The 27397-nt window shown below is 48.2% G+C and overlaps 1 protein-coding gene across 5 annotated transcripts in view; it reads right to left on the bottom strand.

The window, feature by feature from the left end:
- The window catches only part of rhea (Talin_middle and talin-RS domain-containing protein rhea), a 439862-nt gene that overhangs the window by 160851 nt on the left and 251614 nt on the right, over window positions 1-27397 (bottom strand). For all 5 annotated transcript variants that reach the window (XM_075693866.1, XM_075693865.1, XM_075693867.1 and 2 more), the window contains 3 exons: window positions 27042-27182; window positions 23326-23507; window positions 7245-7380 (listed from right to left, as the gene is read on the bottom strand). In XM_075693866.1, coding sequence (XP_075549981.1) covers window positions 7245-7380; window positions 23326-23507; window positions 27042-27182 — 459 coding nt within the window. The remainder of the gene's footprint in view (window positions 1-7244; window positions 7381-23325; window positions 23508-27041; window positions 27183-27397) is intronic.

A 27397-nucleotide genomic window follows, 5' to 3' on the forward strand; every position in this document is an offset into this window, starting at 1 on the left:
TCCAAGACGATCTTGGAGAGTAGTGGCGCCTTGACATTGCCCTTACAGGCAAACACACCGAGAATCTGGTGCCACGAACCTGACAGCGGCTGAAACATTACCACTAATCCGTGGTTGCAAGGGAGTGTTTTGTCAGATTCGGGTGTAAAGGGACCGAGGTCTACAAACCCATCAATCTTTCCACCTCCCGCAACACCCAAGTTTTCGGAAAGTTTCATTTCGTCGATTATGAGCCCTCCGTGGCATTCAAAGTCACTCAATTTTTTCGTCTTGTTCAGGATGCCTGAAAGCACATGTGCATTGAACCCGAAGCTGCTCTCATACTGCTTTTTGTATTTCTTGAGGCAGCTTCGGCTGGGCAGAGCAAGTATTTTTTCTCTGCGGACGTGTTCATAAAGTCGAGGACTTTTCATGTGCATGATGATGCACTCGAGTAGCCACTCCGGACTATAACGCATGCCTTTTGGGGACTTTCGTCTCCCAGCTTCAAAGCATTGCATGATAGCAGCCTTCTGTTTGGGTGGGAGCATGTCAATTCTCTTCAGGACGGCAGATTCTTCAATCTCCTCATTTTCCTGCTGCAGCTTGGAAATCACTTGGTCTAAAGTTTTGACCTTTGTCCTGAGGCGACGCACTGTTTCGGCTTTTGCCTTCATTTTCATGGCAGAGCTTGGTCTTACTTTTTGTTTCTTTTTCCTGCACCTTTGGTTAATCAAAAGCTTTCCGAGATACTTGCACTTCATACAGCATTTCTCTTCGCTCCCTGAAACTCCTTTGCAACACTGGTTGTAGATGGTGTCATTCCACACTGTTAAATTCGCATTTGAAGACGCAAACGGGAACTCTTCCAAAAGTCCGGCCCCAGCTCAAACACAGATGGCGTCAACATCCTTCAGCAAAGAAGCTGGATCCCCTGAGGTTTCCAGGGCGATCGGAACCCCTCGCACAAATACTTCGCACTTCACCACGGTGTCGACGACTGTGAAAAGCACCAGCTTTTGTGCATGCAGAACACTCATGTTTTTGGGCACAGCTAAGCACAAACTATAAGCTACCTTTAACGGTTCTTCGCTGAGAATGTGCTTTCCCCACCGGCTGGACGGAAGACGGACATTCTTATAGTCATGTGCGTCTTCATCGTCGGAAGGCACAGGTAGATCAAGGTGATCAACGTCGTTTTGCGAAAGTGGTTGCAGCGGCCCATCCTTTCGACGCCTTTTTGGTGGCAATGGGGAATGCAAGCTTGACCTCTCTTTAGGCTTTCTTTTCTTCGGAACTGCCTTGGAGAGGTACTTTGGTACATTTGGAAATATCGTCGGTACGGCGCCCGGCAGAAGAAGTGGCCTGCTTCGGTCCAAGAGCACTGTTTGGCCGTCAATTGAGTGTTCAAAGTGTCGTGAGATGAACTGCTGATCGAAATGCAGCTCACATACGGCTGCGTTGCATTCAAGTGGCTTATCTGCTCTCGGTATGTTCCTTTGCCACTTCTGAAACACGGCGTCTTCCTTCGGGACTCCAAACAATGAAAACTTGTTCTTGCATGACTTGTAACCAGTCGTGCATCCTGGCACAAAACAATGGCTTTGACGGCGGCTCATTGTGCGTCATTCGCACAAACTTCGACGAAAATCTTAGCAAGCAGACTGAAAAAACTCCGACAGCACGTGTAGGAAACTCGCAGCCATCCGCTGGAAAAGCGCTCAACTCGACGACGACGTGTAAACAGGATCGAGCGCCATCTGGTAGTGGCATCGCTAGGCAGCGTCAGCGACTCCCATAGTGACCGCTCGGGGATAATCACACTTCCCCCTTCTAGCCACTGTAGTTCCGGAGAAGTGACTTGAAAAATGCTGTTCTTTTTTGATTTCCGCGAAATTCTTAGCCACCTTGGCTGATGAAATAAATTTTTCAGAGCACTTCTACATGGTTTGCAGTGATGATATTTCGGAATAAGATAGAAAAAGAGTAATAGCAAATGAAAATGTGATTTTCAAAAATTATTTTTTTTGACATTTTTCGAGATGCGAAAGCCGCGTCCTCTCTTAAACCTAGTGTGGAAGAAAATAAATGAAAGGAAAAAGCTTTCAGCGCTTAATCAAGCCAACTCTTACACTCTCTCTGTTAAAGTCTTCAATCATTTGTTATAACTTGTCTGCAGTGTTGTTGAATAGAACAATGTCACGCGATGCTCCCCCCTTTAATTTCTCTTTCATCTGCCGTCCATGCAAATGTATGTCACCAGGCAGTCGGCGCACTAGCCACAGGACACTTTTGCAGTCACCATGTAAATCCCAAGCTAGTCTTGTGACAGTTGCTCGAAGCTACAAAAAGAGACAAACGTGCACCTATGAATGGCATCGGGAATGAGAGGCTGCCGTAGGGTCTGTCGCAAAGATGGCAGACGTGAACAACTTCGCTGCCATCCGGCACACTCAGTTTGATTTGCCAGGTGGTTTGTCAGCTTTCCGAGTGTCACGTCACTGCCGTGAACAGATCTGCATCGATCCGGCACCAAGCCGTAACTTTAGTTGGCGACAACCGACGAAGCAGTTCTGATTAGCCCTAATGGCCTAGGCAGTGTGACCGTGATGAGAATTCACCGCTGGCGAATGAGGTAACAGGCTGCAAGTAATCGCAGTATGCTTGGTGCACATTGGTGGCTCACTGGTGATTGGTTCTAAGATCTTGTGTACAGGTTAGACTGACAGCTGTTGAAGCAGCGTTTGGCTCTGCGTATCCAACCCGATCTGTGTACTTTCCGGTGGCTAATCGGCATGATCTTCGTACAAGATTTTGCGTTTTCCGAACTATGCACTGCTTCTGTTGCTGTTTCTGCTGTCCGTGTCGCGTTATTGTTTTGATCGGTTCCATTGCCTTGGCCGAACCTTGCACCGACAGAAGAGACCGCTGCTGCCATGGCGCCATTCTGGGTGCCGTGTGTGCGATTCCTGCTTGGGATGGCGCTGCAGAGTGCATACAGCAAGGCAGAAGCACTCACAGCAGGCACGTACCCAAGGGGGGGCCCGGGGGGGGCACGGGCCCGCCCCCTCCCAACCCAAAATTAAGACGCATACCACCCCCCCTCCGCCCACGCCACCACTTCTCAGACACATTCCTAAAGCGCCGCCAAATCAATGTTGAGACTTGAGAGCTATTCGGTGGTCAACATTTTGTTGCCTTTTTCAGTGCTTTTGGATGGCGGTAGTTATCGGCGTCTCCTGGGATGTGAAGGCCAGTTTCCTCACCAATTCAGTGCCCGCGTGATTAACTCGAGATGCATTCAGTTGTCACCATCTATTCAACGGTCACGCGCATTGTTGTTGCTTCGTTAGTTCAACCTTCTTCGTCTAGTCTGATCCAGGGACCAGGAAAGGGATTCAGTTCATGGTCAGCTGGTATGTATGCACGTGGAACAAGTTGCGGCCAGAGAAAATGCCAATTGCGTTTAACTTTTCTTTTTGTTTCATTATTTGCTCGAGTGATGGCTCGCCGCAACGCTGACAGATCCTCGGAACCATATACCCATGATATGGGATAGATAAGGTGGAAAATAAAATAATGCGAGACAGCATCCATCATCAAACCCTGCAATAACCCTTAAACTCATAGGCAATATGACGGTCGCCCGTTAACTCATGTGGTGTTTCCCTAATTGTACAGCACTTTTCGTGCTGTACAATTCTCAAATGGAAACAAGAGTCTCAAGGAGTTGAGAAATTAAGCGATCTACTAAGGGAGAGGGCCGAGACAACAGCCAAACAGGCAGGAAAAGCGAAAATTAACAAATTTAGCCATTGTTTATTAAAATATTTATGGATCAACACCTGTTTATTTAAAAAGGAAACAGAGAAAACGCTGCCGGGAATGGAGGACAATTCCGTGTGTTCTGAATGACGCTTCTACAGTTATCATTAGAGCCGCCCAACGTAGTCACTTCTCTGCTGTGCTTATGTAGGTGTTTTTCTAACCTTTCGCGATGGGCGCAGTACGTCTAGAATCGCAGCTTCCTGCGCTCTACGTGGTTGTATGCGACTGGCGGCCATGCATCGTTACATAACTTCCCAAATAACAATACGAGTCGGTTGTGGCACTTGTTAGAGCAGTAAATGAGGGATCCAAAAGAACTGTGAGTGTTCCGCAAATGTATATTTCTGTATAATTCTCCCAGAGCTAATTAAAAAAACGCTACCATAGTCGCATACAACTTAAGTCTGCAATGAAGCCCCGCCCACACCCTCATAACCACCAGCTACTGTTCCTCCACGAGGCTGCAAATAATTTGTACTTGAAACTTTTATGTTACCCAAATAAGGCGGTAACTACAAAAATAAAGTTATTAGCGCATAATTTTATACCTTTTCCCTCGCCTATTATAGTGGAATGGCGAATTCCTAATTCTTTATTGAACTGAAATAACATGCTAGCTTCGCTACAATTATTTGTTGTAAAGTTTCACTTCAGTTGGCAGTGAAGTTTCATGAGTAAAACGGGCGCAGCAGTGAAATGAACAGCACCGCAGACTTTTGAAGACTCCATACATTTTGTCTATGTCTGTTGCACACCTCATTGCTTCTGCCGATGAAAAGACTCTTCACGAGCAGCAGACGCTTCGGAGGTATCAAGTACGACACCATTTTGAAAAGACCGCATGATGACGATTTTGTTGGCTTCTGTGATTGGCTGGCGGAGTAACTTAACTCCGCGCGGTTTGTTTGCCTTTGTTGCCAACTGCTGCTTTTTCAGTTCTATTTTACTAACGTAATCTTTATTTTACACTTTTGCTTCTTTATTTGTTCTTGGTGCTTCTTTCCTGCGCGAGTCAATGTAACGTAGTTCTTTGTTTGTCAAGTAAAGGAGAGGTGAATTGCGCAGGCGTACGTGTAAAATACACCTTATTTCCGTTATCTTTTGTGGGTTTACGCGTTTTTATGGTGAATGGTGGGCGTTATTCACATTTGTACTAGTAAAGGTAATCTCCCCCTCATTTGCATAGAAAAGTTACTTTGGGTTGGACCCCCCCCGAAAAATGATCCTGCGGACGTGCCTGACTCACAGGGACAAATTCTGTGATTGCGATGGCACATACAGCACTGCGCAGGTCTATACATCTAATTTACTAAACATTCAAATAAATGAATATCAGATATTACATTTGCAAATCAAATTATTTGAATGTTCACTATTCAACTCAATTTGAGTATTCACACACCCCTAGTGTTAAGTCCAAGTGCGATAAGTGTGAGTCTGAGAGCAAGCTGAGGAGAAAGGGGAGGGAGCCACGGCCGAGCACATGTGCGGATCCTCACAGGTGCAAAGGCTGGAGGCCGCGTAATCTCGAATTTCAGAGATGCATTGAAGTGAGAGGCAGACCAAGCATTCACTCCCATTCACCTGCACTTTTCATAATAGCGTCGTCTCACTGCAGGTGACAGTATCTGCCGTGGGGGCGGAGATGACGTGAGAGTGTTGCAGGCTTAGCTTCGTGCTGCCTCTGTGAAGATATTGTCCACGCAGCAGGAAGGCACATCTTTGATTGTCGACTCTCAAATTCAACAAAATGAAAGTTGTGTTCTCTTTGAAAATTGTGTTTTCTGACTGCCCAATAATTCGGAAAGTATTGCAGTCCTTTTAGTGCAAGAAAAATTTACCGGCCACTGCACTCAATTGCCAAAAAGGTCGAATCTCAATACAACAAAATTTCAATATGTCAATGTAAGCTGCCGACTTCATCAACTTTGTTATATTGAGGTCAACAGCAGAATGACAACATTTTAAAAGATTTTATGTAAATGTGGCCTTTGTTTTCCATTCAACCACCACAATAAGAGATGGGAATCAACTGCAGCATCTGAATCTTCCAACTCTCATTCAGCCTTCAATGAGTAATACCACCAAAGATGAAAAAAAAGAAAAACACTAATGCTCTTTACCTGCAGTCACTCTAAGGTAGTCAAAAATTTTTTTCCCATTATTTGCCTTCTTCACTATCACTGGCCTGGTTTTGTATGGCTAAAAAAAGTTTTTGTGCTCAACTTCAAAGAATGAACGCAGTTGGGTATTGTAATCGCATCATCATTTGTGAATGCAATAACCTTAACTAAATGGATAAAACAGGACAATGAGAGCCTCGATGCGGCAGGAAAAAAAAATTATTTGAATCTTACATGATTTGACAAGCACATTATTTCTCACACAGCCTTAAGGATGCCAAAAGAAAATAGATCAGTGCTGCTTTTTCCAAAGTTCGGAAACATTTGCCCCCCTCATGAATAAAACTTTGGAAAAGGTGTAAAGTGAAACGATCTGGCTTTTAAACTATCATGTGCCAAAGTGAGTTTCAACAAGTGACTAAGGATCAAGCTTTTTCTGTGGCAAGTTGTATGTTGGTCAAAGATGCATCAACATGCATTTGCATAAGCACCACTTTTCCTGTGAGCCTTGTTCCCATCCAGCCAGTCATTGTTGTGCATGTGGTTGTATATGCATACTAAATATGACACGGTTGTCCCATCATGTCATACTAAGAAAGCAACAAGCATGAAGCGTTTTATAAGAAATGCATTAGCAAAGTTTCTGTGACTCTCATGGCCAGGATTGCATTCCTTAAATGGAATGGTATGCACAAGACAGGAGCGATAAGCCATGATTCTTATCTCTCTGCGTTGCCACACATTGTCGTTGAACTGCTATTGCCAGTTGTCCTTACTTTTTGCTTCTCCTGTTCCTCTCAGTCTCGTATGTAAGTGTCGCTCTTTGACAAAAAAACTTGGCTACAAGTACTGTGTGCCATTTACCTGCCTTTTAGTCATTCCAACATCTACTTGTCTGAACTGCAAAGCTGTCAAGTATGCTTTCAACAAATGACTGCGGCATGTTGGCCGCAAGAACTGGTTGGAAAAAAAAAAGCATTAGGTCAGCTCGTGTTGATGACAATATGTTTATGTGGCTGCCATCATGCTGGATGCCATCGCCGGTCGCGTTTTTGTCCAACGTTCGGTGCTACCAAGCACAGCTTGTATTAAATTTGGTTGCACAAGCATCTCGCTTTCCAAAAGTATGTTTGCCCTCTCGTGATTCAATGGTGCTGTGCTTTCATCAGCGGTCATCAGGGTGGCCATGCAGGAGCGCCTACTGAACGATGACTACTTGGTGTGTAAGAGGCTAAGCAATGTCGGAAAGTGAAATGCTTGCGCAAAGATGCCACTCCGCGACATTAAATGTGGGCTTGCAGAGGAAGGGCTCACCTTGAGGAGGCTGCTGTCGGCCTGGTGTGTGGTGTCCTGACTGAGGATGCTGAGCGATGCACGGTCCAGCTCCCGGATGGCGGCGTTCAACCTGTCAATGGCCTCGTCGCACTCCTTCTGTCCGGGGGCCTCATTCCTGGCAGGAGAGAGGCACTTTCATGTCAGGGAATGTTCCCCTACTTTGGGGATACTGTGCCAAAATCATTCTGTGTCAAAATCTTGGAGTGAGGAAGCACAGCAGCAACAGTGAGGGAAATTGACATTCGTGCCTTCTCTCGCTTCAACGCAAACTAAACATCGAAAGCACAGCGCATACGAAGCTACTGGCACTGGGCACACTTTGGCCACATTGCAAATTGCTTTTACGATACAGTGCTTGCATGGGCACGCACTTTGTCCACATCACAGATCGCTTTCAAGAAATGGCGCCCACAAGGCTGTGTCATTAACAGCAGCTACTGGAGTAAAATGCCCCCTCTCCCTGGCCTCCAACCGTGCCTCGCATTCAAATGATGCCGTGCTTCCGCCCCGCTTTCCTCCCTTCGTCGCGCGCATGATATTGAGCCGCGATCATCGGCTGACTCTCACAACTCAGTTGCCAGCCCGTGTCGACACGGTAAAGTCTATTTTATATGCCCGATGGTGACAAAAATTGCCGCTAATTTCGTCTGCTGTAGCCGATAGTCTGTTGTAGTGCGGTCCGTTAAAAGCGAGCTTCGTTGCATTAATAAAATAGGTAGAGCAGAATAAGGTTGAAATATGGTCCGTTATACCCAAAGGTCTGTTGATGCAGGTCCGTTGTAATGAGCGTGTGTGAAGAGACTTGTCGCCTTGCTGTGTTAAGAAAATTATGATCGCTTGGAAATTCGTAATGATAAGGCATACTGAGTCACACCATATGAATGCCTAGAGTCACAAACATAAACATTAGCAAATCCATGCAAGTACTACCCATCATCTCTCCATGATAGCTGAACAATTGCAGTACCAGAGTTCAATCGCATAGTTTTTGTATTAAATTACATTTGAATGATGCAAGCAGCATTTATAGACTCCCATTGACTACTTCTGAAAGTTCAAATGAAGCACACTTGAGCACTAAACGGGCATGCATGTTTAGTGGTCATTGTTTTCAGTTGTACGTCTCCTGATGGACGCCAGATGCACTGGCTCTTGTTGGTGCGCTCTCGTTTTAAGCATGAAAGGCTTTTAGCTACCGTTGTCGGCGACCTTCAAGTGACCTTGAGGCAACAGCCAGAGCCGTTATCCGAGCACTCAAACAAGAACATCCAGCCAAGTGGCGAGAACAAAATGAGATCATCTGGGCAACCAGTCAAAGCTGCATTACATACCCTAGTTACTTCCCAAACAAGTTACAAAAATATTTCTTCCGAGTTCTTCTTAATGTTCTTTGTGCGGCACCACGTAAACCACGTTATGCACGCTACCTGGATGATTTGGACTAATTGGATGGCCATTCAAGCAGTTCTATCGATAATCACGTGGCCTGAGTCAGCACGAACGCTGCTGCCACACAAAGCTAGAAAAAGTCGACGTTTACAACTCGTTGATGCTTCGCTTACGTTGTAGCTGATAATGGTTTCTGATGACATTACACCTTTTAAAATTTGAACTTTTTTTCACTACAGGAACATAAAAAAAAAAGAACTAACTTTGTGAGTCTCAGTGCACGTGTAGCCAGTATTGTAGACGTAACGGCAAGACCCGGCATAATGCCGGCATGCTGCAGCAGTTTTCGCTTCCAACCAACTGTGGGAGTGGCAGTACAGCAACGATCATATCGTTCAAGCATGCCTGGATTATTTTACAGATGGTGCCGCTACTGATTAGTACGCAAGGAGCCAGTGACGGACTTCGAGTCTTGCCAGATTCATTGTTCCCAGGACACTATCACATGACGGACAGCAGCCTGTGGAAACACCCAAATTGAGGCATGTCATCCGATGCCGTGGATATAAAAGCAACACTTCTTCAACCCATCTTCAGTGGGAGTGGCACTACAGCAGCGATCATGTCATTCAAGCATGCTTGGATTATTTTACAAGTTGGATATTACACTCCTGTATCACACTTTTGCACAAATAATTTTTTTCTTCTTGTACTGCCACTCCATGCAGGTATTTTTGGAATCTTTAGCGTTTTGTGGCCGCATTTCCCTATTCTGCTTTCTGGGGACGTCAAAACCAACCCGGGGCCAACAAACGAAGAGCTGTTGTAACTAATTCTAGATAGGCAAATGCATACGGAGCCTCTTGAACCTCTTCCTGAGCTATCTGCTAAACTAACAATCCTCGAATGTATAGTCCAATGTCCTCAGCGCACAGGCGAACAACAACAGCAAAGGCAGACTGAACTGGAGGACAGAGGTCGAAGAAATAATCTTATTGCGTTCGGTGTCCCCCGAGGGCATAATGAAACAAGAAAAGATATTGTATTGACATGTGTACTTGTTTGTCTTCATCGGGTGATGTGCCGCATTTCATGGCACAAAAAATGTTATCGCACAGCGTAGGATGCGCTTGCATGTATCGGAATTCTCAAAAGTTATTGACGGTTCTATCCGCTGTCTGTTGTCAACGAACCTTGTGTAATCTGATTTCATCGCACGACGCGTATGGTGTAGAACTTTGTGGAAGACACGCATGTCCCAATGATTATTCTGGAACATTCGACGACTGATGTATAAAAGCTGACGCGCTTGACCCGCTGGTCAGATTTTCGCCGATCGCCGACTGTGTTCGTCGCTATCGTTGTTCTTTGAGTGTAGCCTGCTTTTGAAGGCACAAGTTCACCCAATAAGATGCTGGTTTCGTCAATCACAGTTTTGCTGCCATCTTCACCATCTCTCTACTACGTGACAATATTGAAAAAAAGTGCTGGAAGAAATTTTCTCTGATACCCTTGGCATCACTGTATCATCAGTAGAGCGAATTCACTGAATTGGTCAAATGATAAGAAGAAGGACACAGGCCCATAATTATGCGGCTATATGACTACAAAGAAAAAATAGCTGTATTCAAGAATTGCAGCAAACTAAAAACAAATTTTAGCATATCTGATGACTACTCACGTGAAACACTTGAAAAAAGAATATTGCTTGGGCGCTCTGCGCAGGCAGATAAAAGCAATGATGCCAAGGTGATACTGGTCCGTGACAACTTTATGTAAACCACGTTGCTTACACATGGGACTTGTGGTCCAATTCGCAGGTGAAGCTAGCAAGCAATTATAACATTGTTTCCTCCCACCTTGAGTGACGTCAAAAGCTCTATGAAATCAGACTAATCAATGTTAATGCACAAAGTGTTGTTAATAAAAGTGAACAATTAGAGAGTTTGGTACTACTACATGACCCCGATTTGATTGCCATTACTGAGACCTGGTTGTCTACTGATGCTGCGGACGCCGATGTGTTTCTTCCTTCGTACAATGTACTTTGTAACGACAGACAGACGAGGGGTGGTAGTGCCGCACTACTAATTAGAAGGACTCTCACATATGAACCACTACTGAGATTCCACGGATGTGAAAATATGTAGTGCAGGTTATTCATGAACAAAATACCGTTAATTGTTGGTGCTATTACAGGCCTCCTGGAAGCTCAGTGGAGGTCTTTGACAGACTCGATGACCACTTATCAAATGTGACGAACAGCACAAGTAAAATAATATTAGTAGGTCATTTTAACTTACCTGGCATGGACTGGGATGATAGAATTCCAGGATCTTTAGATAAGTTACATGCTGAAAGCATGTTCGAAACAATGTTGAAATATCACTTATTACAGACTGTTAACCAGCCAACACGAGTTCAAGGGTTCTGCCAGTCACTATTTGACTTACTGCTATTATCCCAAGGATCCTTTCAGCAAGAAAACAGCATCCAACAAGAGATCTCGGACCATGAACTTATCATAACCACCTTGAGACAAAATAACAAGCATTTAGTAAGCTACCCGACAACAAAAGTGAACAATTTCAATAGTGCAGACGACACGTCCATTTTAGATTATTTAGAGACAGCGCTTGATGTAATGCCTACAACAAATGATATCAACCAGCTTTGTAATTTCTTCAAATCTACCGTACAAGACTGCTTATCGTGTTTTGTACCCCAAAGGACAAAGCACTTCGAAAAAAAAAAAAACTATCCGTGAGTAACGCGGAGCATTATTCATCTCAAACAGCGACTGTGCCGTGCGTTTAAGAACAAGCCAAAAAATACTGCAGTGATTCCAAAGCTAAGTTCTCAGGTGCACAGTGAGCTAAAAACAGTTCGAATGTATTTCATGACTAATACTCTATCCGAATACAAGGTAACATCACTGCAGAAGTTTTGGCGGTACATGAGCGATTCCAAAAGTGCAGCAAAAAGTGTACTCTTGAATGGAAACACATTGAGCGAACCTAATCTGGTTGCAGAATCATTTAATCAAATCTTCATATCTGTTTACATTCAAAAAATAAAAATTCTTCAGAGCTAACTAGACAATCGAGTGATAAAAGCAACCTCGGTATTTCGAAAGAAGGCATAATGGCATTGCTTCTCAATTTAGACACCAAAAAATCCCCAGGTCTTAATATGATACCCTATGAATTCTTAAGGGGCGACATGGCTTTGAAAATGAAATTCCTTATTTCTTCATAGATTTTGATGAAAATTGGCACAAATGTTTAGAATGTCTCCTTGATGCTTCCATAATAGTTCCAGAGTGATATCTTGAGAACATTTTATTGACTTTCATTGAGCAGAATCTTTCCCCCCGAACTTTCTGGAGAGCATGGGGAAATTAAAAACATGACAGAAAACTTCTCCTGTTTGCACCAGTCTCGCGCGCTAGTTTCGGGAACTCTGAACACCCATGATGCGGCCCGATTTCTGTCCATCTCAGCACAAGTGACCACTTTCCTTTTAATTGCAACATCGTGATGAACTCGGCATGTCTTTGCCGTCGGCACTTCCATGCTGATAGAGCAAATGCGGAAAACAGGAAAACCAGGAAGACAGAGGGTGCATTAATCTAAGCAAACATACTATAGCAAATGGAGAAAGCTACGGCCGCTAGGCTACAAGCCTGTGTGAGGCAACCATTTTGAAATGTCGATGGCGATATGGTAACGGAGATTTAGGGTCGTACTCGATTCTAACGTGCAGGCTACTTTTGGACCCGTTTTATCAGAAAAAAAGTGCGCGTTAGATTCGAGTAAATACGGTAAGCTCAAGTTTTGGAGACACGTTGAAATGAGAGGCAGATGAAGTGTTCGTTTTCCACTGCCTGCCCATCAGTGTTTTGGTTTCATCGCACCAGCTTTGCCGTACCAAGTGTTCGCAGTGATCGAGTGAGATCTGTTCATGTTTGTCAGTGCATGTGCCACCATGCTTACCGCATTTACTTGTATAATGATCACACTCGTGTAATGATCACATCCCTGAATTTTATCGTCAAAATTTGATTTTTTTTCCTTTCCCGCGTAATGATCGCACCCCGCACTTGCCGCAGCGATGTGTCATGCGCTAAGTCTAGCTAATGATGATCGCCCTTACTATGTGTCGAATGCTGTCGAATGCTATGCGAACGACTCTCGAAGACATACCAACCGGTCCGCATGCACCAAACATTCTTAAGTAGACGTCCCATTTTATTTTTTTCATCACTTTCCGCACATCCATGAAAAGAAAGCTACAACGAACTTGCCTTGGCTTCATTATTTGTAGGCTTTATACTGGTTGTGGTCAACAACAACAAAAAGGCGCTTTTCGATTCTTCTCGTCTGCACTCGTGGGCATGCAACAAATCATGAGCGACAATGATAGTAGTCACATTTACACTGATACGTTAGACGTGTACCCTATACATATGCCGATGCTTCTAACGCAGCTAAGATATTCGCCCACCTATAGTGGAAGCGTGCCGTATTAGGATAGCAGTGAAGACTGTGGGGGATCCACTCTGCGTGCGGCTAGGGCTGAAGGCAAGCTCCGGATCTAGCCCCACGCAGTCGCTTCGTGGTACTCCCAACCCGTAGCGCGGGAATCGCGGCTACGCCGGGTTCGAACGAATAAGGCAACCAGCAGCGTCAACGGTAATAACGTTTATTGCAATTAGCAATAATGAACACTCGCAGAGGGACGTCCTCTCAGTAATAGTAGTAAATAGGCTTGCCTCGTTGTCTGTGTGGGTCAGACAAACGAGGTCACTCACGGGATGCGGCAGGTGCTTTCGTCCAGGCGGCAGGTGTCCGGCGTCCCAAGAGAGCGAGTCTCCTCTGGTGGCGCGCTTTTATGCTTTTTTACCTTTTTGCGAGGGGAAGTGCTCCTCGCCCGCCGGATACGTTTTCCTTTCCCCTGAGCCGCGTAGGGGAAGAGAGGTACGCGCGTCATCAGAGCGACGGAGAAAGGGAGTGCGCGTAGTGCCTCTCTCCCATGTCTACGCCGGCCCGACCCATCGCCACGTGCGAACGGGACGCCGCGGGTACGCGGGAGGAAATGGAGGCGGGTGCTCCCCACATCCTCCTCCCCTTAAGAAGCCCCCCGTACGTTGATGCTGGCACCTAGGTACGCCCGAAGGGTTCGGGCGCCTGTTTGCTAATGTTCCCGCCAAGGTTGGTGATCAAGGCAGCGTTGCACACGCCGGCTTTGAGCGTCGGGCTTGCGTTGCTGTAGCCCTCAGGTGGCAGGTACTTGATGCCGACTCGAAGGTGTCCAGTCAGTGGCACTGCTCGGGCTTGCGAGGCGGATCGTAGTTCCGGCTCGAAGGTGACTCTCCGTGCCGCACCCTAGGTGTCGGCTACACAAGCCGGGCGGTCGCTTGCTGGGCGCCGGGTAGTGGTTCGTGCGGCTGCAAGGCCAGCGTAGCGCTGCTGGTGCGTCAGTTGTACCTGCGAGTACTGCAGGCAGTTCGCACGGCCATGTCTTGTTTCCTGCTTCAGAAAATTGGATTAGTCGACTGCACGGAACGAAATTGTGATAAGCAGCATGACTGGCCGGATCCGGGAACACCGTCAACGCCCGTTACGAAGGGAATGGTTGTCCGCATCATCAACGACTCACAGCACACCGCACTGGCCCTCGCAAGTCTTTAGTCAATGCACACACCGCATGAAAACACATTGAATCGTTCACGCCACATTCCCGTCGTAGTCTGTGTGGTTGCTTGAAGACTGGAACGACGGCTCGTCGTCAATACTCTGCGCTCTGCTGTCGCTAGACGTTCGCTTCCCGGCAGGAACTAACAAGGTGCCAGCACGGCCCGGACTTACGAATGGTCCTCGCAGTCATCGGGCTACGCAAATATAGCCGTCAGATCACTTCCACCTGCTACGCAAGTAGTAGCGCGGCTGTGGGCTCGCCGTGCGATTCTGGCTGCTCTCACTCACCGACCGCGGTTGAGGGAGGGTCTGATCTTCATCCCACTGCTCATCACGCGGCACGTAGCGTTTCAGGTCGCATACGTGTACCGGCCTGCCGATCGGCTTCCCTTTCATGCTCTCGAGCCGGTAAAAAAGCGAGGAAACCTTCTCTCGTACTTGATACGGCCCGGTCCACTTCGGCGCCAGCGAGGCAGCGAACTGTTTGCTAGAATCGCTGAGAACGTGCTGGCGTCGAAGCACCAGATCGCCCACTTCGTAGCGGACGTTCCGATGCGAGCGGTCGTACTGCGCCTTCTGTTGCGCCCTAGCAGTGCGAAGATTACGGCGTGCTTTGTGTAAAGCTTCCGTCATCTTGTCACGTAGGTGCGTCGCGTATTCAGCTCGTGCTGCCGTCGCGACCGACATTCCGCTGCGATCCGCGAGAACTCTATCCATCGGATTCGGCAGCTCTCTCCCTAGGTTGAGAGAAGAAGGCACATACCCAGTCGAGCGGTTCATTGTCGATCGCAATACAAACCCGATCTCTGGAAGGTAGGTATCCCAGTCCTTATGTCTTTCAGAGAACGCGACAAGCATGTGCTTAATGTTGCGATTGACCCGTTCAGTGGGGTTCGACTGAGCATGGTAAGTTGTCGTTTTCTTGTGCTTAATGCCAAGTGCAGCGCACGAGTCGACGAAAACCTTCGCAGTGAAGTAGGACGCATTGTCCGTTATCAACTGCTCCGGATAGCCAAATCTGGTGAAAACCTTGATCAACTTATCCATGATCACTCGTGCCGTCAGTTTTCGCAAGGGAAAAAGCTCAACCCATTTACTGAAGTGATCTGTGACTACAAGCAAGAATTTGTTCCTGCTCGGTGTGGTGGGATACGGTCCCATGACGTCACACGCCGTGATTTGCCAGGGAGTCTGGCTGTCGATAGGCTGCATGAGGCCGGGCGGTCGTCCACCTCGGGGCTTCACGCTTTGGCACACATGACATGAGCGGGCGTAGCGCATCACGTCCCGTTTCATGCCTGGCCAGGTAGCGAGGCGACACAACTTAATGTAAGTCTTGGGGCCGCTCGCGTGCCCGGCGATACATGAGTCGTGAAAGTAGCGTAGCAGTGCTCCTCGCAACGCGCGCGGTATCACCACCTTAAACGCCTCACTTGTGTCGTCCTCGGTGGGAATATACCTCAGCAGAAGGCCGTGGGAATTCAGCAGATAAGAATCCAGCGCACTCACAGCATTACCAACTGATCCCGAGCGCTTAGCACTGACAGCAATACCAGCTGCCTCCATGTGTGCGGCGGCCGCGCCACCCTGCTCCCGGAGCTCGTCGAGCACTTTTCGACAAAACGGGTCCTTCTGCTGAGCCGCGAACAGCTCCTCTCTGCTGAAGACGACTCCTGCGGAACCGACAACATCTATGTGGTTCATGCTCTCACCCAGGATCGACGGTTGTTCCGCGTCCCTTACTTGGGCCTCTCCATTGCCTCGGACTGGCGCTCGCGAAAGTGCGTCAGCTGCGGCATTCCTTTTTCCTTTGCGGTAGCGCACGGTGAAGTCGTAACGCTGCAGCAGCAGTGCCCAACGCGCCAGGTGGCCACTCGGCTCGCTCAAGCGCCTCAACCAAGTGAGAGCCATGTGGTCCGTCTCAATCTTGAATGCCACTCCATCGACGTAATAGTCGAACTTTCGCAGAGCGAAAACTATCGCGAGGCACTCCTTCTCTGTCACCGAGTACTTCCTTTCGGCCGGCGTTAACGAACGACTCGCGAACGCAACCGGTCGGAGAGTGCCTCCGTGCTCCTGAAGCAAAACTGCACCTAAGCCTAGGTCGCTTCCGTCTGTTTGAATCACAAACTCCCTATTCAAATCGGGCAGCTGCAATTCGGCCGTGTCAGCGAGCACCTTCGTGAGGCCACGCAGAGCCACCTCCTGCTCTTGTCCCCAAGTCCACCGTTCGTCTTTCCTCAAGAGCTTTGTCAAAGGCGCTTGCACTGCCGCGCAGTCTGGAATGAATTGGCGATAAAAGTTCACCAATCCCAGAAAGCGCCTTAGTTCGCCGATATCTTTCGGCGATGGGTACCTCAATATAGCCTCGAGCTTATCCTTACTCGGCAGGATGCGGCCGTTGTCCAGCGTGAATCCCAACAGCGCTATTCTGCTCGCAGCTATCTGAGCTTTGTTCGGGTTCAGCGTGATACCCGCGGAGCTCAGCCTGTCTAGGACGTCTCTCAAGTGGCGCAAGTGCTCCTCGAATGTTTTCGAATAAACCACTATGTCGTCCAGATATGCGAGGGCGTGTTGCCACTTTGCGTCTCCTACCACTCGGTCCATCAACCTTTGATAAGTAGCGGGAGCTCCGACCAAACCAAAAGACATTCTTTTAAATTGAAAGAGCCCCCGGTGACAAGTGAAAGCCGTTTTCTCGTCCATGACGCTCGTCCATTTCGACCTGGAAGTATCCACGACTAGCATCGAGCGTTGTAAAGTACTTCGCCCCGCCTAGGTTAGACACTAAAGAGGAAATGGAGGGTAGAGGGTACGCATCCTTCTTCGTAACCTCATTCAGCCTGCGGTAGTCTACACAAAGGCGATAGGTATCGTCCTTCTTCGGGACTAGAACTACCGGGAAGCCCCATGGGCTGTTCGACCTTTCCACCACGCCTGTGTCGATGAGTTCGTCTAAGGCGCTATCAAGTGCTTTCCGCTTAGTCAAGCTAATCGGCCGAGGATTACATTTCCATGGCGCAGCGTCACCCATGTATATCCTGTGCCTGACTAGCGTAGTGCGGCCCGGACGGTCAGTGAAAATCGCGTCGTATTCGTACAACAGCGACGACAGTCGTGCCCGTTCTCTCTCCGGCATATTGACCTCTGACAAAAGCGGGTGCGTTACTCCTCGCAGAACAGTGGCGCACTGTTGTGCCACCGTGTCTCTCTCCTCGCCTGCACCGATTACGGTTCGCTCGCTTGGCTGTGGCTGGGTGTGGCCCACTCGCGCTGCGCCCGGAGACTGTCGTGTCTCCGCTGCCACGGGCGCTTTTGCGAAAAGCTTTAAAGCACCCGATCCGTTCTCTCGGTAACCTCCGTTGCCGATTTCTATTACAATGCCCGACTTGACGAGAAAGTCTCGACCCAAAATAACAGGCACTGATAAACCCGGGAGATGTACGAGGCGTTGTCGCCTGACACGTTTCTCCCAACGGATCACTAACCTAGCTGCACCGCTAGATTGTGCTGTGCCGGAAGCAAGTCGGAAGGTGGTGTCATTATCTCTCAAGCGGATATTGTTCTCGCGGAGATGATGCAACACCTCGTCACCAAATAACGAAGCGCTTGCTCCGGTATCCAATAATGCAGCGAATTTCTTTCGGGCTATCGCTAGCTCGATGAACGGCGCCTGCGAGTCCGCAACACCGCCTACGCGACAAGCCGAAGGCGCAAGTAACTCGGTACCACCGGCTATATTCGACATTGCCGCACGGGAACCAAGGTGGATCACCGGCAGCCTCGCCCGTTTCCCGAGCCATGCGCCTCGGCCCGGCGTGCGGCCGCAGTCACGGGCGATGTGCCCTGGTCGGCCACATTGGTAGCAGCGGCCGCTGAAGCCTCGGTGGCTTGGGCGGCCGTCGCTCCACTCCCGCTCGCCGCAGCTTCCTTGAACTGCATTCGGCGTGTACCGCTCCTCCAGTCTCGCATTGGCCTCTCGCTCCTGTCGCGGCGCGCTGAGTGCAGCATTAGTCGGTGCTGTTCTCAGCGCGTAGGCGTACGGGTCCAAAGCACGGTCTGATAACTCCCAACTACGCTGGACCTGCTGCTCCGCGAACGATGCCGACGCGTCGACTCTAGACGAGTGGGAAGGGATCGCGCCGCCGTTCCACGCGCAGCGAGGCTCGAGTGACAGCGCCGCGGGTGGAGGCGGACGGTATGCTCGCGCCGCGAGGATGTCCCCCTGGATGCGCTTCGCCTCGGCGGCTAGTTCGTCTAGGTCTGTAAACCTACATCCTCTGAAGTAGGCCGCAAAAGTGGGGTGTGCCTGCCGTGTGACACGCTCAACTTTCTCTGCATCGGTGGCGTGAGGGTTCGCGAGACGATAAAGTTCGTCCATCGCTCAAACATATTCCAGCAGGGACTCGTCCGGATGCTGGGTACGAAGCTCCAACTCTCTCCTGAAATGCCACTCGTAATTGGGCGGAAGAAATTCCTCGCGGAAATTCGAGCGGAACTCTTCTACCGTGCGGCATCGGTGTCCGGTCAGTCGGAACCATCGAGCCGCCTGGTCGGTCAGTGAAACCGGGATCACGCGCGCGACTAGTTCGGCGTCTGAAAGCCCGGTTGCCTGCTGGTAATACAGCAGATGGTCGAGGTATTCACTTGCACTCGTGCGATCGTGGTACCCACTGTAGGTAGGCATGTCTACCTTAATCCGTGGTCGCTCACTCTGCGACAAGGCCTGCATTGTGCCTTGCAGGGCGCCGGCTAAGCTCTGCATGATTTGCAACGCGTTTTGCAGCATTGCCTCGCTCGACGGCAAACTCGCGCCCAAAGGACCGGATGCCTCGGCCGTCCGGGTTGAGTTACTTAGTGGCATGTGTGCCTCTGTGTCCGCGTCGTGATGCGGCGAGGGGCTCGACGGGGTGCGCCTCGTATTAGGGTTAACCTCTGCCCACGTGGCATTTGCGCCCGCCTGACTGTTCCCCGTGAAACACTCAAAACCAAAGCTGCTGGTTTGTTCAGCAGCTGCCGCCGCGTTAGCAATAGGCTGCTCACTTTGCGTCGCTACATTTGACAACATGAACAAATCTGAGAGGTCAGACAAGCCAGCCGCCATTGTTCGCTGAAACGTGGGTAGTCCTAGCGCCAACACACCCCAGAAGACTCGCCGTGTTGCTGAATTCGATCCACGTTGGTAGCGCCAAATGTGGGGGTTCCACTCTGCGTGCGGCTAGGGCTGAAGGCAAGCTCCGGATCTAGCCCCACGCAGTCGCTTCGTGGTACTCCAAACCCGTAGCGCGGGAATCGCGGCTACGCCGGGTTCGAACGAATAAGGCAACCAGCGGCGTCAACGGTAATAACGTTTATTGCAATTAGCAATAATGAACACTCGCAGAGGGACGTCCTCTCAGTAATAGTAGTAAATAGGCTTGCCTCGTCTGGGTGGGTCAGACAAACGAGGTCACTCACGGGATGCGGCAGGTGCTTTCGTCCAGGCGGCAGGTGTCCGGCGTCCCAAGAGAGCGAGTCTCCTCCGGTGGCGCGCTTTTATGCTTTTTTACCTTTTTGCGAGGGGAAGTGCTCCTCGCCTGCCGGATACGTTTCCCTTTCCCGTGAGCCGCGTAGGGGAAGAGAGGTACGCGCGTCATCAGAGCGACGGAGAAAGGGAGTGCGCGTAGTGCCTCTCTCCCATGTCTACGCCGGCCCGACCCGTCGCCACGTGCGAACGGGACGCCGCGGGTACGCGGGAGGAAATGGAGGCGGGTGCTCCCCACAAGACAAATGCTGCAGTTTCCACAGCGTGCCCACCGTGGGTTTCTATGTCACTGGCAGCTAAGTGTGCCCATCTCCGTTTGTCTCCTTAAAGTGGTCATGGCTACATTATTGCCGCAAACTTGCTGATAGTAACGATATTATTCATTGATGATAATGAAGAAAGTGTTTCAATGCATGTAATGTACTCACGAGACGAAAAAAAATCACGTTCAGCATGTTCAGTTCACTCCGCCGGCCTTGTCAGCGAACTCTTGTCAGTGCCACTACAGTAGACTCCCGATAATTCGAAGCCAAATTAATTGGAATTTTTGGTTAATTAGAAGTGAAGTGCTGGTCCCGTTAGTTTTGCATGTAATCCTATGGAAGAAATCACTCGATAATTCGAAGTCCTCATCCAGTAATATTGTTTAACTGGAAGTTAATTTTCAGCCGGGATCCTTGAGGTGACCGTCATTCTTTGGTAGAATGTGCAATTTTTCAAGTGTTGCAACAGTTCCGTGCTCCGCGTTGGTGTCATCGCCACCGCAGCCGCCCGCAACGCCATCCTTCTTGGAGCGGTGCGATTATTCATTGCTACGGCTGCCGTGGCCTCCGCGATCAACTCTGGCGGGAGGTGAAGCGGCTCCCGCCGGAGGCCACGCGGGTGCCATAGGTGCACGCAGCGCTGCATACTGGCAGTGGCGAGATTGTGCGAGATTAGTCTTGCAGCGTGCGCAGCGTATATCAGGCCTGTGTTGGTCGAGCGCTTTTGTGCGGGAAGCTCGTAGGCTAGGTTGTTCCACGAGTGATTCGGAATTGACTGTACCTAGTCGCACAGTTTATAGCCATGGCAAACCGTGGCTCTTAGCGCACGCTCCACCTGGCAACGAAAGTCGAGGTATTGAAGGAAGTTGAGAAGGGAGGTGCCGCCAAACAAGACATAGCGCGGAAGTACGGGATCAAGCCGAACACGCTCTCTAACTACATCAAGAACAAGCGCACAATAATGGATGCATTTGAGAACGACAAGTTCAAGACTTCTCGGAAGTGAATGCGCACCGGCGCTTACCCAGAGTTGGAGAAGGCTCTGCTGGTTTGGATTAGGGAGGCCAGGAGCAACAAACTTCCTCTCAGCGGAGACATCGTTGCGATGAAAGCCCGAACGCTTGCAGCAACGTTGGGGATCGAGGACTTCGTTTCGTCAGATGGATGGCTGACGCGCTTTAAAGATCGCCATGACCTGGTTTTCAAGAGCGTGTGTGGTGAAAAGGCGTCCGTTAACCAGCAAACATGCGCCACGTGGAAGGACGGAAAGCTGCGCGAATATCTCGCCGAATACAGACCGGAAGACATCTTCAATGCAGATGAGACTGCACTCTTCTATCGGCTTCTACCAGAGAAGACCCTGACATTCAAGGACGACGACTGTGCTGGGGGCAAACGCAGCAAGGAGAGAGTGTCGGTGTTGATCGCGGCAAACATGACTGGCACGGAACGATGTCGGTTACTTGTGATCGGGAAAGCCGCGAAGCCGAGATGTTTTAAAGGCGTGAAGACGCTGCCTGTGGACTATGAGGCGAAGAAAAAAGCGTGGATGACGGCCGAAATCTTCAAGAGCTGGATAACCAGATTGGACCGCAAGTTTGCTGCTTCGAACCGCAAGGTGTTGTTCCTTGTCGATCACTGCAGTGCTCACGTGAATGTGCCAGCCTTGAGTGCAATACGCCTCGCATTTTTGCCTGCAAACACAACGGCTGTTTTGCAGCCAATGGACCAAGGCATCATCAAGAATGTTAAAGTCCTGTACAGGCGGCACCTCCTCGAGCGCATGATTTTGTGTATGGATAGCTCCACAAAGTACGAGGTGAGCCTGCTTAGTGCCATCCACATGTTGGTGCGAGCATGGGATCGTGTGAAGCAAGAAACAATAGCAAACTGCTTCAGGGCTTGCGGTTTTGTGGCAGCTTCTTCGGAGGATGCCTCTGAAATTTCAGTGGAGGAAGCATCAACAAGCGAGCTTGACGGCACTGATTTTGGTGATGCTCTCGGGGACGTCAATTTTGAAGATTACGTCGCCGTAGACAAGGCGGTCGAAGCGTGCGGTGCGCTGACGGATAGCGAAATTGTAGAGATTATTCGGCCCCAGGAAGCGACCCAGGAAAGCGACGATGACGTTGAAGGCGAGCCGCAACCTAAGGCTGCCGATGTAGCTGCAGGCCTTGCTCTTGCGGAGCGCTTCTTTGCCGCTGAAGGTAATGCGGAAGAAGCGTTCCGCCACATCTACAGCCTGCAGAACTTGCTTTCAGCAGCGCGATTCGGCAAGAAGAAGCAAAGCAAGATGACCGACTATTCTTCTTAGAGAAAATACTCGATTTCGCCACAAATAAAGTGCTGTTTTTTGTGTTTTGTGCTTAATTGGAAGTTCGTTTAATTCGAAGTTTTTTGCGGTCCCCGTGAACTTCGTATTAACGGGAGTCGACTGTAGATGGTGCAGTGTGTCCAGAAAGAAGCGCGATTGTGGAGCCCGGTTACTGCATTATGCGTTTCTCAACATTCACAAGCACTGGCGCACCATGCATTTCGAAGGCCACGCGTAGGCTTCACGGTGGCAATGCTAGATGGTGCCAAGTGCTACCAGCGAAGTTCGAAAGAGGAGTGCCACTGCAGTACACGGCTCACACATAACTCGTTTCGACAGTGGCCATGCACTGTGTGGCGACACTGATTCAATGCCATCGCATTACCTTCGACAGTCATTGTGAAACGGATTCTCATAAAATTTTGTTAGTCAATGGAGTTCGCTTTTTTCAGACTGCCCGATAATCTAGAAATTGCTATGGGCTCTTCCATGTAAAAAAAATCGGTTGGTAGACTGTGCTTATTTGCATAAAAGGTCGAATTTCTATATAACGAAATTTTGGTATAACAAGTGCCGATTTTACTGACTTCATTATGTTATTGAATTACAACTATAACACTGTCTAGTGTGTTCATTATTTATTGTTGACTGACGCAGAATAAATGCAGTCAACTGAATTTTGTTGCTAAGTTTCATGCTTGTACATGCAAAGAGTGTGTGCTAGAGTTCCTAAAACTCCAAAAATCTGTGTCACTATACTGCTTTAAAGTAAACCAATGCCTCAAGGCAAAGGCTTGCCCCGAGTACAGTTAGAGCCAGGACTCAATTTCTAATTACAAGTGTGGTATACTCATGCAGAAGGGGCCCTTACTTGATGGATGAGACAAGTCTCTTGATGCCATCCGAGACCTCCTTGCTGTGGGCACCCAGGCTCTGCCAGGCTGGTGGGTCCTTTGGGTTCAACACCAGGGATTTGGCTGACAGTATCATGCTGCACGAGCCATCAATGATGGCCCGCCCAGCTGCGGTGATGGGCTCCTGAGCTGCCCTGGCCTGTGCATGTTACATCAGGCAGGCCACTTAGTCACACGTGCAGACTGTATACAGTGAATGTGTGTACAATGTCAAAAGGATGTTTAACTCAGCTAGTTGGTTCATTCTTCGAGGATTGTAGCAGCAGAACTTATGGAACACGGACACAGAAGGAACGACTAGGCGAGTGCACAACTGCACTGTCAACTGATTTCTTTTTCAAAATTTCCACGCTTTTTATTTTGTCATCATCTCTCATCTATCTGAGGCTGTCTCAAAAGGTGACTTCCTTTCTTGTCAAGGCCATTGATGGTGTGCTTACACATTGCACTCCTATTTGACTTATCTCGAAGTCATCAAGAAACTCCCGAGTTAGCCTATCGTCATTCCTTTTCAGGACTTGCACATCATGAAATTCGGGGGTGCACGTACGTACTTGGGTATCTTTTCCCTTCTTGTTCATTTCGCAACATTTACAGCGCAAGTCCAGATTACTGCCAGGGGTCCCTGAAAATGATGATGCGTGCTCACTTGTTCGATCATTAAGACATCTTTCTGTTTGCCCTACGTATTGTTTTTCACAGAACAGGGGGATGGTGTACACTACTCCTTTGATGGAATGGCAGTATCTGCTCTGGCGTGCGAGCTGTCATTGTGTTTTCTTCTTTTCCTGGTCCACTCGTGCAGGCATACTTTTTCCCTTGTTTGGTGCTGAGCACACTAATCAGACTGAGCTTGGAATTTTCTTATCTCAGAGATTAGTTCTTCAGAGTTCCTAATCCTGAACGGATCTTCTACCCTAACTTAGGAAAGTTGCTTGAAAAGGTGTGGCGAAAGCAGCCATTGCCACGTGTCTACTTCCGATAAAATGGCACGGAAGATGGTACCAACTGTATGGGTTTTTGCGGTGAAGAACACTGACAGCGTGCTAGTTTTTGCTGCTTTTACCTTATTGCACAGCTGGCAAATATTATTTACTTCTTCTAGAAGCACCTTTCTTTTAACTTCCTTAAGGTCTTTATTTTCTACCTAGCAAGTACGAAATGAATGATTGGTATGGGTTCTTGATCGACATCGAAGACATGTATTATTCGATACTGCACCCAGATTTGATGAATGTAAGAGAGCGAGCATTGAGGATCAAGGAGTTATTCCATTTCAAAACTCAGTGGGAATGTCGGTGGAAACCTTGGAGCTGTTGAGTACCTATCTCGCTGCCATAATTGCTGTGCATGATGGAACCTTGGTCGACCAAAAAAGAGGACATTAGATCAAAAATAGTACCAATCCTGAGTGATTTGTACTTGGGAGCATGTGACAAGAAAATTCAAGGATCCATCAAGGAAAGGCGTATCACATGGATCTATAGATAGGTGGATGACTTCTCGATACTGTACCAAACAGAGAATGTAACCGATTACCAACTTAAGGACATCGTACTGAAGTTGTTTCGATCAATGTGCCCAGAGCTGAACTTCACTTATGAGCTTCGGAACTATAGTTCTCTGCAGTTTCTCGACATTTTCTTAGAATTCAAACCGGGACATCTATGCTGGAGGTATGAGCCCAAAGCAATGAAACCATTTCTTCCCTTCATGTCAAGCCATTCCAAGACTGTAAAACGGGCAATAGCGAGTGCAGTATCAAGTTCAGCACTGAAGAAATCGTGCCAACATTAGACTGAACAAAGTTTTCAGCGGCAGTTAAGTAGGCCTTAAAATGCAGGGTATCCTGTGTCAATGCTATGCAGCATAGCTGAAGGCCTCGTAGAGAAGAATAAAAGAAAACAAGAAAGCAAAAGTGGACATGAAGTTGCAGATGCAAAAGATAATTGTGCAACAATTCCATATGTGCTCGGACTGACCCACAATCTCATCAAGACTGGTAAAAGACACGGCGTCTGAGTAGTGTGCTCAGCACCAAACAAGGAAAAAAGTATGCCTGCACGAGTGAACCAGGAAAAGAAGAAACCACAATGCCAGCTCGCATGCCAGAGCAGATACTGCCATTGCGTCGAAGGAGTAGTGTACACCATCCCCCTGTTCTGTGGAAAACAATACGTAGGGCAAACAGGAAGATGCCTTATTGATCGAACAAGAGAGCACACATCATCACTTTCAGGGACCCCTGGCAGTAATCTGGACTTGCACTGCAAATGTTGCGAAATGAACAAGAAGGGAAAAGATACCCAAGTACGGGTGTGCAGCCCCGAATGTCACGATGTGCAAGTCCTGAAAAGAAATGATGATAGACTAACTCAGGAGATTCTTGATGACTTTGAGATAAGTCAAACAGGAGTGCAATGTGTAAGCACACCATCAATGGCACTGACAAGAAAGGAACTTACCTTTTGAGACAGCCTCAGATAGATGAGAGATGAGAGATGATGACAAAATAAAAAGCATGGAAATTTTGGTAAAGAAATCAGTTGACAATGCAGTTGTGTACCCGCCTAGTCGTTCCTTCTGTCTACGTGTTCCATAAGTTCTGCTGCTACAATCCTCAAAGTGTATACAGTCTCACCTTAAAGGCCAACTGCAACAAAATTTTGAACCGCGCAAAAAGTGTAGTTAAAGATAGTGAGAAGGGCCTCTGTGCAATATTTGACATTTTAAGTATGAGCAGAAGTGCTATGAAACGTTCACAAGAAATATGATACTGGAACTGAAAATAATGTTGCCATAAGCGCTAGCTGGAAGTGATGTGTGACCTAGAATGCGCAGCTTTTCAGCATGACCTCTGAGATAAGATGGTGCTTGTGGCGCACTGAAAAACCTTGGAGGCAGCGTGCTGGCACATGCGTCATAACGGCAATCACCAGGTGCACCCATTGTGGGCATAGGTGCTGCTTAAAGGCCGCTAACAAAAATAATTATTCAATTCCCAGCCCTGTGGCTTTGCTAAGATTGCTTCAGTGGTATATGCTACTCATTTATAAATATTTTTGCGAAAGTGAAATTTCGCTGCACTTTTAATGTCAAAAAAGATTCTCTGCTTGAGAGCCTTGCATGTCTGGGATCAATTTTCTCACAGAAGCCGTATTATGACCAGTATTTCGTATTGCGCGACTGTACCATAAGTGGTATGCGTATATATGTAGTTCTATGGGAGGTAAAAGTTAGTCAGAAAAGACCGCATTATAGCTGGTCCTTCACTATAAGTGGTTACGTTACGAGGGGTCTAAGCTGTAAGGAGGTTCAACTGTAGTACTAAACAAGCTCAATATTACTGAAGTGCAATAAAGGACACAGGCAAAGCAACTAGACACACACAAACAGCACAGAATGTGCTTCTAAACTACAAAGAATGGTTCACATATCAGTTAATCTTATGTGTAGAAAGCTTTATTGTTGGTCAAACACAACACTGTCTTTAAATGATAGTGTCTGTATGTGTCCACTTGCTTTGTATACGTCTATTAATGCATTTGAATGTTTTTTAACACATCTTATCAACAAGGCCAGTCCTCTATAGTTGACAGTTGGCAAGAGCATGTTACCACATGAACTTCAAGCTGATAGTCAGCAATGAAGCAAGCACAGTACAGGCACACACCTTGTGGCTGATCTTGGCAGGCACTCCAGCAAATTCAGGGGAGCTGGCAAATGTGGTAAGGCTGTCCACGGCCTCGATCAGTGGCCGAGTAGCCTCTCCACACCGCTGTCTGTTGGCATCGCTTGGGTCCTGGTCCAGCACCTGCAGTGGCAAAGCCATGCACAGCCGCATTCACACCAGTGACTGACAAATGTTGCATGACTGATCACGAGTAGCTTTAAAGGAGCGACTCGTGGCAAGCGACGTTCACACAGGCAAGCGTGAGCTGCCCATCGCCACAATAAAATTTCATGCGATTGGTGCCATTCGCATCTGCTTACACTGCGATCGCCACATAAAATGAGCGTCAGCACATA

Source organism: Dermacentor variabilis, chromosome 5, assembly GCF_050947875.1.
Source record: "Dermacentor variabilis isolate Ectoservices chromosome 5, ASM5094787v1, whole genome shotgun sequence".
Taxonomy (NCBI): Eukaryota; Metazoa; Arthropoda; class Arachnida; order Ixodida; family Ixodidae; genus Dermacentor; species Dermacentor variabilis.